Here is a 12,246-nt window from a genome sequence, read left to right as displayed (position 1 = left end):
TCTTTGCTGGCTTTTAAAAGCTTCCCAGTCTTCTGTCCTCCCACTAGTTTTGGCCACTTTGTATGACCTTGTTTTTAATTGGATACCGTCCTTTATCTTTTTAGTTAGCCACGGATGGCTATCTTTTCTCTTACACCCTTTCCTCCTCACTGGAATATATTTTTCTTGAGAGTTGTGAAATATCTCCTTAAATGTACACCACTGTTCATCAACCATCCTACACTTTTTAATCTCTTTTCCCAGTCCACTTTACTCAACTCTGCCCTCATACCTTCACTGTCTCCTTTATTTAAGCTTAGTATGCTGGTTAGAGATCCAACTTTCTCGCCCTCCATCTGAATTTAAAATTCAATCATGCTATGATCACTCATTCCGAGGGGATCCTTTACTAGGAGATTGTTTATTAATCCTGTCTCATTACACAGGACCAGATCTAAGATAGCCTGCCCCCTGGTTGGTTCCGTTACATACTGCTCAAGGAACCTGTCCCTTACGTACTCTATGAACTCCTCCTCAAGGCTACCCTGAACAATTTGATTTGTCCAATCAATATGGAGGTTAAAATTACCCATGATTATTGCTGTTCCCTTTTTACAAGCCCCCACTATTTCCTGGTTTGTGCTCCGACCAACAGAGTTGTTACTGTTTGGTGGGCGTAGTCTATAGGCCCCCTGTGACTTTTGCCCCTTATTGTTTCTTATCTCCACCCAAACTGTTTCAACACCCTTAATCATTTGAGCCAATATCGTTTCTTACTATTGCAGTGATTCCATCCTTTATCAATAGAGCTACCCCAACTCCTTTTCCTTTCTGTCTGTCCTTCCGGATTGTCACGTATTTAATTCCCAGTCCTGGTCATCTTGTAACCACTATCAGATGATACCCATTTGTCTCCATTTGTGCCGTCAACTCATCTATTTTATTACAAATGCTACGTGCATTTAGACAAAGTGCCTTTAAGTTTGTTTTTTTAACCTTTTTTCCTGCTTGTTTCCTCTCTCCTTCAAACTCACTTTCTTTATTTATTTTTGCTTTCTAATTCCAGCTTTACTCCCCTCCCTACTGAATCTATTTTCAGGTTCCCATCCCCCTGCCAAGCTAGTTTGAACCCTCCCCAACAGCACTAGCAAACCCCCCTGGCTCTGTTGAGGTGTAACCCGTCTGGCTTGTACAGGTCCCACCTCCCCCAGAAGCGGTCCCAATGCCTCAGGAAACTAAAGCCCTCCCTCCTGCACCATCTCTCCAGCCACATATTCATTTGCTCTATCCTCCTATTTCTGTACTCACTAGCTCGTGGCACTGGGAGTAATCCGGAGATTACTACCTTTTTTGAGATCCTGTTTTTAATCTCTCTCCAAGCTCCCTAAAAAAAACTCTGTCTGCAGGACCTCATCCCTCTTCCTACCTAAATCATTGGTACTGATGTGGACCACGACCTCTGACTGTTCACCCTCTTTCCCACCCCCCCCCCCCCCCCCCCCCCCCGAATGCCCTGTAGTCGCTCAGTGACATCCTTGACCCTGGCATCCTGGAGTCACATTTGCGGCCGCAGAAATGCATCTCCGCTCCCCTGACTATTGAATCCCCTACCACTATAGTTCTTCCATTTTTCTTCCTCCCCCACTGTGCAGCTGAGCCACCCATGGTGCCGTGGACTTGGCTCTGGCTGCACTCCCCAGAGCGACCATCGCCCCCACCAGTACTCAGAACAGAATACCGGTTGGAGAGCAAGATGGACTCAGTGGACTCCTGCATTACTTGCCTTGTCGTCCTCCTTCTGTCTGACGGTCACCCAGTCCCCCTCTGCCTGTACACTCTTAAACTGCGGGGTGACCACCTCTTATAAACGTGCTATCCACGTTGCTCTCAGTCTCACGGATGCACCGCAGTGACCCCAGCTGTCGCTCAAGCTCCAAAACACGGAGCTCAAGTTGGTGCAGCCAGAGACCCTCCTGCACACGTGGTTGCCCCGGATGTGCAAAGCACCCAGGACTTCCCACATGCCGCAGGATGTGCAATCCACGGGACTGAGCTGCCCTGCCATCCCTCGAGTTACACTCGCAACTATTGAGTAGAACTAAACTCTAAACCTTAGCAAAACACACCCAGCCGCTACTCGGCAAACAGCCGATTTAATTAACTGGCTCTGCTTAGATAATAAAGATCACACATATTTACTGGCAGATCCTACTTACAACAATGCCAAAGGTTTCCTACTGAAAAGAAAAATACTCACCAATCCAGCAGCCAATCACTTACCCGCTTGCCTGTGACGTCACACTTCGATTTTGATTTTTTTAAAAACTTTTTGTTCCTGCAACAGCTGGCTCCTCTGACTTTCGGGCCCTTTTTATCTAGGCCTGGCTCCTCCCACTCTCGCTTGAACATGGTATTGGGCGAAAACGCTAACACAGTTATCGACTGACTAAATTGTGAGCGGTCTGTATATTTCAATGCACGGAACATTCCAGATTGCTGCGAGCCTGCGCGCACACGTATCTTGGGAGCAATGTCTCGTGCCCTTGTGTCAGTTGGATGGTTTTGATCAGAATCAAATCCCTGGCATGAAACGGCTTCTCTGGTTTGGTCTAAATGCTCGAGTATCGCGAGTTGTCATAGTGACAGCTGTGGGTCAGGCTGGTCAAAGAAACCTAACCAATGGGCCTTTGTTTCCTAAAGGATTCGGGTTTCACTGTTCACGAAGATTAAAAGTTGCACATTTGGATCAAGATTGCAGAGAGCGCTCCGTGTGGAATTGTTTTGTATTACATGGCTGAGTCTGGCTACCATCCAGCGATGTGTCTGCACCTCTGGCCTTGTGGAGGGAGCAGCAGTGTTACTGATCCACTGTTGAGGTGGAATGTAGCAAGACTGGAGTGCAGTTCATAGAAATCATAGTCAGAAGGGGGCCATTTGGCCCATCATGTCCGTGCCGGCTGAAAGAGAATCACCCAATCTAATCCCAGCTTCCAGCACTAGGTCCGTAGCCCTGTAGGTTACGGCTCTTTAAGTGCACATTCCCTAAAACTAAATCCAGAACTGTTCCCACCCCCCCCCCCCCTCCCCCCACTCTTGTTGGGCTTGCTATTGAGTTTGTCTTACTTTTGGTCCTGTGTTGTTAAACCTTGATGTCAAACCATGAGGCATCACAGTGCCTTCAAGGCTGAACATATCGACAGACATGCATGTGTGTACATATGCCTGTTCAGTCTTGATAGATATACGTCTATCAAAAGTTGGGTGATCCAGCCAATGTCCCACTCAAGAAAGACCCTGTCCCAGGGAGCAATGGGACATGGGTCAGTGTCTGCGATTGTTCTCTTTCTCTCTCCTTTCCCCCGCCAACCCCATGCAGTGAGCTCCTGGTTTGTTATACTGCTGTGGGTAGAGTTAAGTGGAGGTTAGGCACCTTCCCATAGGAAGAAACAAAGATATAAGGCCAACTGTTTTATTTGACAGGGCCCTTGCATTTGCCAGGTTCTTGGCTCAGTGGAATCAATCTTGACTCTGAGTCAAAAGCTCGTTGGGTTCAGGCTCCAATCCGGGGACTTAATCTAGGCTGGCACTTCAGTGCGGTACTCTGGGAGTGCTGCACTGTCAGAGGTGCCATCTTTCAGATGAGACATTAAACCTCACGGGTGGACATCCATGGTGCTATTTGAAGAAGAGCAGGAGAGTTCTCCAAGTGTTCTGGCCAACATTTATCTCCCAATCAACACTAAAAACAGATGACCTGGATGTTTATCTCGTTGCTGTTTGTGGGACCTTGCTGAACACACATTGTGGCTGCCACGTTTCCTACATTACAACAGTGACCACACTTCAGAAAGTAATTATTTGGCTATAAAAGGCGCTATATAAATGCAAATTCTTTTGTTCTATATTGGAGTCTGAATAACTCTTGCCTGCTGATAACATCCCTTCACCCTCGATAGCAGCAGAGCAGACAGCCCTGTTACTTTCCGCTGATGGCAGCCCACACTTTAGAGATGTTGCTGCTTAGCGTGGGTTTTGGCAATGTCCCCGGCAGCAAATATAAACCCAGATGGCCAACACCATCTCTCAGTGCAGCATCGGCACTTGTTTAAAGGAGGCACTTTACTCCAGCTGTGTAAATCTCCCCCCTTCCTTCAAACCCCCCCCCTGTCGTACTGACTCTTCTGAGATGAACTTAACTCAGTGGCCATTCTTTGTGTGTAAGCTGAGTTAGTTGGTTTCAGCGAGATCTTCAACGACGGAGGGCATTTAAACAACAGCAACTTGTATTTATATAGCGCCATTAACGTAGTAAAATGTCCCATGGTGCTTCACAGGAGTGTTACAAGACAAAAAAATAAATTTGACACTTGAGAAGAAATTACGGCAGAAGTAGGTTTTAAGAAGCATCTTAAAGGAGGAAAGAGAGGCGGAGAGGTTTAGGGAGGGAGTTCCAGAGCTTAGGGCCCAGGCAGCTGAAGGCTGGCGAGGAGGACATATATAACGCACTCACTGCAGGACAGGTAATATAAAGAGGAGTGGGAACCCGGTTGACTTTATTTTTTAACCCCTTCCCTAATCTGGGTGCTGAGGCCAATTATCGTGCCTCAGCCTCTGCCCTGGCTGGGCTCGGCTAACTCCGCCTAGGTATTTCGAGCTGGGGGTGGGAGGAGCAGTGTGTCACAGCCCCTGAAGCCTATCTGTCGCTGGGTGAGCTGCAAAAGTGTTTCAATTTGTTCAGAGGATTGCACGCACATCTGAGCACAGCAATGCGATGATGTAATTGCATCTGCTGCTTAAGGTGCCAAATGTCGAGCGAAGTTTGACATTCTTTCAGCAGCTTTTATTACCCGTAAATGTATTTTTAGCTGTGGTTTTGATCAGAGTGGATACAGGCCGCCTTGTGGGCAAACATGCTCTGCACGCACAAGCCGCTGTCACATTGGCCTTGAGTGAGTGATCATACCGACACTTCCTGACTCCGGGGGTCTCCAATGATGACCCCAATGTAAACATGTCTGACTCGCTAAGGCCCACAGCTGTAGCTGCAATGGCATTTTCGCATTTTCGAATAGAGCTTTGTGTATAAACCTCATTGTATGTCAATACAGAAACAGCAGCACACAGCACAGGGGCGATAGCAGAAAGACACCGTACCATGGGACACGGGATCAGTGTTGTACACAATGCCGTAAGATGCTGGATTCTTATTTTCCAGTGCTCCTGTATTTCATGGGCACTCTCATATCTTCCAGTAACTATTTCACATTGACCGTGAAGAAACCCAAGGAGGGAGATTCCCCAATTGGCTGGTAGATAAAGGCATTACCTGGTCTGTACTGAGCCATAAACATCAGAAGATGGGTGGTTGATACAATGGGTCCTTGCACCCCATTGAGGGACAAGTCAGCCAGGACTTATTCTCGTGACTTGGCTAGCTCTTTCCTCTTCTCTCTGCTCTCTTTCTCTCTCTACCCCCCCCCCCACCCCCACTCCTCCCTTTGTACCCTGTAACAATTTTCATCAAATTTCAGCGTTATTCCAAAAAACTTTATATCCCTGCTGGCTGAGGGATAAAAGTTGGTTAGGACGCCAGGAAACCTCCTCTGCTCTTCTTCTAATAGTGCCATATGAACGTTTGCATCCATTTGAGAGAGTAGATGGACCCTTGCTTTAACATTTCATCTGAAAGAGAGTACTCTGACAGTGCACCATTCCCTCAGTGCTGCACTGAACCGGCAGTCTAGAGCATGTGTTCACATTTCTAAAGTGAGGCTTGAACCCCTGGTCTTCTGACTCCGGCATCCCATATAATAAAATGGCGCAGTCAGTGGCCCAATGGTGCTTTATTCTCGGTTGCTACCTGAATATTAAAGGCCTTTGACTATCATTTGCAACCCCACCTTCCCGGTCTAACTTGGTCCTTTTCATTTCCTGCTTTCCAACTGATAGGCTCATCAACAAGATCAAGCCCAACTCTGTGAAGAAAATCAACAGGTCAGCTTTAAACTGGCATCAGGTAAAACATCACACCAATATCTTTGATTTGTAATAGTGGGAGAAGAAAGTGATTGAAGATTTTGTCAACATAATTTGCTGGAAATTTCCAACTTCCTTAAACATTCATGAAGGATACCCGGGCTGGAATTTTCCCACCGATAAACGGATGGGTTATGGGTTTGGAGCGTGAGGGCAATTAAATTGTTAAACATCCCAACCTGATCCCGCCTTCAACCCACCCACTTCCGGTTTCCCTGGAGACGAGGGGGGGGGGGGGGCGGGGCAGCTAACCCACTGCCAGGGGGCCTTACCTCAATTTAAATATTATAATAAGGCTGTAAGCCTCTTTTCTCCTCCATTTTGAAGCTACCTGTCTGTAGACAGGTTTTACACCATTCGTGAAACCCGGCCGTTAAACTGAGGCGGGACTGCTGCAACCAGGAGGTAAATGGATTTATATCTACCTCCTGGATCCAAGGACCCGACCATAACCGCCCACTGTGATTGGAGACCCCCCCCCCACGAGGCCTCCGATCGCATTCCCAGGCCCATCCCCCCAACCCCCTCCCCCACCCCGCGCTATCACCGATTTCCCCCCTGCATGATCTGCACTTGCCTGCTGATCTTCTGCCGATCCTGCAGCCCCAACTGATCCTCTCTTTTCCCCCTGTCCACCAATTGCCGACACCTAACCCCCCCCCCCCCCCCCCCCCCAGCCATCCCTCACCCAGACCCACTGAGGCCTATCTGCCCACAGCGAGCCAGCATTCGAGCTGCGGGCACGAATCTGAGGTAAAATCGGCAGGGTCTGTGGGAAGTCCGGCCTCCCGGGTTTCCCGCCCACCTCGGACCCCCCCCCCCCCCATCAACCCTGCCTCCCCTGAACAAAATTCCGGCCTTAGATTTTAGTTACTGTGCTACAAAAGAGGATGTACAGGCATCGGTTACCCTCTGATGAGCTGATGGTTAACAGGGCCTCACTGAGCGACATAAAAGATTAAATGGAGTAAATATGGGAAAGCCAGCTTGTACTGCAAAATAAATCAGGAATGTTGGCGCTGAGGCCAAATTTAAATCATGAAAAATGCATGAAAATTCTTGGGAATTAAATTGTTTTTGTTTTGCACAGCTGGAGAATGTGTCCAATTTTATCAAAGCGATGCAGAGTTATGGTATCAAACCACATGACACATTTGAGGCAAATGACCTTTTTGAGAGTGGGAATTTGACCCAGGTACAGACAGCACTGCTGGCCCTGGCAGGAATGGTGAGTACCAATCCACACCAGTTAAACCATTACCCTCACCACCCACATTACTATTTCTACAGCGTTAATGTACTCCATGTTTCACAGTCTGTGGTCCACATAATCTAGCGGGGTCACTTTATCACTTCCATTGCCAGTCCACCTACTCTTGGGGTGGACATGGACTATTAAAAGTTTATCTTCAAGCAGCCCTCTCTAATAAATATTAATCCGTAGATTCAGAGGCTGTGAAGGCCACTTTCAGTTATGGCGATTTCTTCTTTCAGTCAGCACAGAGGTGTGTATTGGGGGTCGGGAGTTGGGCTGTACAGTAGATAATGAGGGAGACCATCTGTCCGGTATAATGGCAGGGTTGTGCTGCGTGTGAGTGTGCAGTACACAGTTAACTGGTATAGAATTGTCAAATGGCCATTCTCTGTACTTGGAGTCTTTGAACAACATTCAATCCCCTCTGGTCCTAGGCTAAAACGAAGGGAATGAATGCCGGAGTCGACATTGGTATCAAATATGCGGACAAACAGCAGCGCTCTTTTGATCAGGAGACCTTGAATGCTGGACAATGTGTCATCGGACTTCAGGTATTAATATAGGACTTGTGAATGTTAAGCTCGGTCTCCTGATAGCTAACAGTTGATCCATACAGAGCAGGAAGGTCCCCAGTTCTATTGGCTAATCCCAGCCATGGCAGCAATAAGGATATGGGCCTTATACCCCTGGCCTGGGGTGAGAACATTTCCGGTTGGGCTCCTGCTCCTGATCACTGCAGTAACCCGTGCTGGACAATGCATGTGTGTGGACATTGGGCGAGGATAGAATTGGACTTGGTTGTGATGGGTCTGCGGTTGAATAGCTTGACGACAACTGTTGCCGAGGCTTGCGTGTGGATAACGGCCACCAGTCGAGAAACTGGAGGGTGCCTTGTGTGCGTGTGTGGAACCTGTAACCCAGACACAGTCCGTGCCCTCAGCAAGGAAGTGTTGCAAGTTTTTTGTAATTGGCTTCTGTGTCTGGCTGGCTGTCTCTCTTGCATCTATTCATTTATATTGATGGTTTTGTGTCTGCTCTATAGATGGGAACCAATAAATGTGCCAGCCAAACTGGAATGGCTGCCTATGGTACTAGGCGACATCTGTATGATCCAAGGGCCCATATCCCCACTTCAGTGGACCAGTCTACCATTAGTTTACAGATGGGGACCAACAAAGGAGCAAGTCAGGTTTGTACCAATTGCCTGTTTCTGCTGTTAGGGCCACTTGTTAATTTTGATAACTGAAAACCAGAAAGCAACTGTGAATGTATGTGCAGATCTGTTCTGTGGTGACAGCCCTGGCTCAATGGTCACACTCTCCTCTGTGTCAGAAGGTTGTGGGTTCGAACCACACTTCAGAGACTTGAGCATAAAATCTAGGCTGACGCTCCAGTGCAGTGCTGAACTGTTAGATGGGGTGTTAAACCGATGCCCCCATCTTTCCTCTCTGGTGGTCATCAGAGGTACAACGGCACTATTCGAAGAAGAGATGGCGAGTACCCCATGTTTATCCCTCAATCAGCATCACTGAAACAGATGATCTGGCCATTATCACACTGCTGTGTGAGGGACTTTGCTGTATGCAAATTAGCTGTTGCATTTCCTACACTACAACACTGATCACCGTTCAAAAGTACCTCATTGATTGTAAAGTGGTTTGGGACGTCCTGAGGTTATGAAAGGTGCGATACAAATGCAAGTCTTTTTTTCGTCTGCATGCACACTTTTTGTTTTACAAAACCTAGACATTCTCATCCTGTCTGGATTTGAAGAGGTGTAAACTGCAGCCCTGAATATCTCCGACCTAAGTTCAGTCTGTAGAATAGTTTGATCTTTAGCTACTGTAACTGCTTTCCTGTGTCAATGTGTGATTCAGTAAATTCTCTTAAGAACATAAGAGCTAGGAGCAGGAGTAGACTATAAGGCCCTTCGAGCCTGTTCCGCCATTCAATAAGATCATGGCTGATCTTCGACCTCCTTTCCCCCCTATCCCTTGATTCCCTTAGTATCCAAAAATCTATCGACCTCTGTCTTGAATATACTCAACAACTGACCATCCACAGCTCTCTGGAGTAGAGAATTCCAAAGATTCCCAACCCTCCTGAATGAAGGAATTTCTCCTCATCTCAGTTCTAAGTGGCCGACCCCTGATCTTCTATTGGTACGTTCCCCATTTTATTGCTTCCTACCTCACCTGCCCACCTCTCACCATATCCCTCAATCCAGATCTCCTGAATTATCTCTCGATCCCAAGATGCCAGGGATAGAGTCTATCTGCTTCAGTCTCCTTCCGTGGTATCTTTTTCCAGAATTTGATTACCCTTTGGGTGAAAAAGTTTCCCATGTATTCCTTTCTTGCTCCCAAGTGGAGTCATTTGATTGTTGCTCCCTGTGAAAAGGTAACTTTAGTTCTGGTGGACTGTCCGGTGGAAGACTATTGCTACTGATTGAGATGCAGCTTTGCCTGTTTGCGACTGGAACAATAACCTTTCCTCACTCTTGTTCAGGCTGGTATGACTGCACCCGGCACCCGAAGACCCATTTACGATAAGAAGCTGGGCACAGAACAGTGCGACAACAGCACGGCCTCTCTGCAGATGGGCACCAACCAAGGAGCCAATCAGAGCGGCACCAACTTTGGCCTCGGCCGGCAGATCTACAATCCCAAGTATTGTCCCAAGACTGAGCCCCCACAGAATGGCGGCCATTCCCATTACAATGCCGAGTATGTCCCAGAACACCCTGCCGATTATCCCAAATAATATCGCTCAATCCATCACTGCAACATGGACACACAAGAAAAAAAGCAATTTGCTCTCCAGCTTGTACATGTGGCAAACTTGCACATGGTTCCATTCCCCTGTATAATTATTATTGATCGTCTCTCCATTTCTGTTTTTTTTTTTTACTTTAATGGATGTGACCACACGTTGGTAGAAATTTACTTGTTTCTAAACCAATGGATATTTTTTTAAATTCCATTTTAATCCTGCAGTGATCGGGCAAAGGAAAATATGTCTTTTTTTTTAAAAAGATTGTTTTAAAAAAAAATTAAAGCAAGGTTTTTTTTATTAAAGTCAATTTGAAACAATTGACACTTCGGGAGATGGGGGGGGGGGGCAATTGTTGTTTCAATAACGAGGGGTGACTCTCAAACGCAGCAGTAAAGCGTGACACTGCTGAAACAGTGTTTAGAGAATGTTCCCTCAACCCACCTCAGTAATTGCGACTCATCTCCAGTATTTCCAGTAACTGGTCAGTTCAGCATGTTTTGTTTTTTAATTAAAAAAAAAATCATTTCTTTTCACGAAGGTGGGAATGTTCTGGAATTTCAATGTCTTCAGAGACCAATGGTTGACGAGAGCAGGCTGGGTGGGAAAATGCTGCCACCTGTTTCCAATTTTTCCACCCTGCCAACTTCACTAACATTCCAAGGCCATTGCGTTTGCACCATTTTTAATTTTTTTTTTTGTTGCTTTTAAAAACAACTGGATTCTTTTCACATCTGACTAACATTCCGACGGGTTAGGAGTGTGGAGATTGTGTACAGAGTAAATCCCTGGGGATGGAGTCTTGCACAATGCTCAGCCCATGAACTGCAGAGTTTTGGTTTTTGAATACTGGGCAAGTCGGATTCTTTAACAAGAATGAAAACGTTTATTTTTATTTTTTTAAACCAAAGTCTGATTTGGTGATTTGACTCGTACTTTTACAAAGGTGAACTGGATTATGATTATTGCTGAGCCGATCGAGTGTCTGTGCTTTGTCATGTGCTATACACTGCTTGTTTGATGCTCTTCATGCGCCCCCCCTCAACTTGCTGCATCCCCAGCCTGGAATTTGTAGCCACTATTAGCGCATCCGAGTCTTGCATTAGCTTAAAGCACCCAAATTAGAAGCACAGGACTCCAAACAGTGTTGGGCATTTTACAGTTCAAAGCACTGTATGAAATTATCTCTCACCCATCAATTCACGTTACTCAAATCCTGGTAATACTGTCGGGAATGATTGTAGAAGGAAGTGGGGGTTGTACTGGTCATGTGATACTGGTCGTGTCAGAAAATCCAATTCCAAGAAGACTGTGGAGAGAATAATTGCCACATTACCTTCCATTCCCATTGAGGTAACCTGGAAATAATATCCCCATCTCGGGGCAGGGGTCTATAGAAATTTACAGCGCAGAAGGAGGCTATTTTGGCCCATCGTGTCTGTGGCGGCCGACAAAGAGCCGCACGGCCCTCAGTCAGCAGCCCTGAAGATTACATATAAATCTATGAACAATGGCGGACAGGTAAAGAGCATCCGGCCCAACCAGTCCACCCCATACAACCGCGACATCCCTTGCATCGCAACATTCTACACTCCACCCCAACTTGCGATCTCCTGGGATGAGAAAATCCCAGGCCAATTGGGGGGAAAATAATCTGAGTCACTATATCTGCATCATTTTGATTACGCTCTTTGGGATAATGATCCTATTGAGTGCTGGTTGATGTTTCCCTTCCTAAGAGTCACAGCTTGGATTCATATTGCAAAGTAAAGGCTTCACCTCCAGGAAAATCTTTGTTTTACTTCACTCTATTTTCCCATGTATTCTGCTGAATGCAAGATTAAACTGCTACTACAATCGAGGGTATTGTGCCTTCAGACTTTACAGTTTCTCCTGTGGAGCAATCGTCTCTAATGTAGTGTTCCCTGTACTTTAATAACAGATTCTTTGTAACTCTGACTTTTATTAAATGTTTTTTTAAATTTTCCTTGTGCATTTTTTATTGCAGCGTGTTCATTTCACTTTGTAACTTTCAGCGTACTAGTGGATCTCTGTGGCATTGCTCCTGGGTCATCCAGAGTCTGCAGCATGGTTCGGATAACTTGCTGTTAACGTGGTCTGTCCCTTTTTAAGGCCAACTGTCCCCAATAGGCAAACCTGGGTAATTATGCTCAGCAAGTTCAAAGTGTTACAATCAGACGGCA

General features: G+C 46.4%; 1 protein-coding gene across 1 annotated transcript in view; it reads left to right on the top strand.

The window, feature by feature from the left end:
* LOC139228666 (calponin-2-like) overlaps nucleotides 1-12,028 on the top strand; it is a 44,197-nt gene extending 32,169 nt beyond the window's left edge. The window contains exons 3-7 of the mRNA XM_070859895.1: nucleotides 5,929-5,995; nucleotides 7,106-7,243; nucleotides 7,705-7,821; nucleotides 8,313-8,459; nucleotides 9,779-12,028. Of these exons, the coding sequence (XP_070715996.1) occupies nucleotides 5,929-5,995; nucleotides 7,106-7,243; nucleotides 7,705-7,821; nucleotides 8,313-8,459; nucleotides 9,779-10,033 (724 nt within the window). The 3' untranslated portion in view covers nucleotides 10,034-12,028. The remainder of the gene's footprint in view (nucleotides 1-5,928; nucleotides 5,996-7,105; nucleotides 7,244-7,704; nucleotides 7,822-8,312; nucleotides 8,460-9,778) is intronic.
* The last annotated feature ends 218 nt before the right edge of the window (nucleotides 12,029-12,246 follow it).

The sequence above is a fragment of the Pristiophorus japonicus genome, chromosome 18, assembly GCF_044704955.1.
Source record: "Pristiophorus japonicus isolate sPriJap1 chromosome 18, sPriJap1.hap1, whole genome shotgun sequence".
Taxonomy (NCBI): domain Eukaryota; kingdom Metazoa; phylum Chordata; class Chondrichthyes; family Pristiophoridae; genus Pristiophorus; species Pristiophorus japonicus.
Note: the sequence above shows the minus strand (reverse complement) of the source record. Positions and strands in the feature narration are given on the sequence as shown.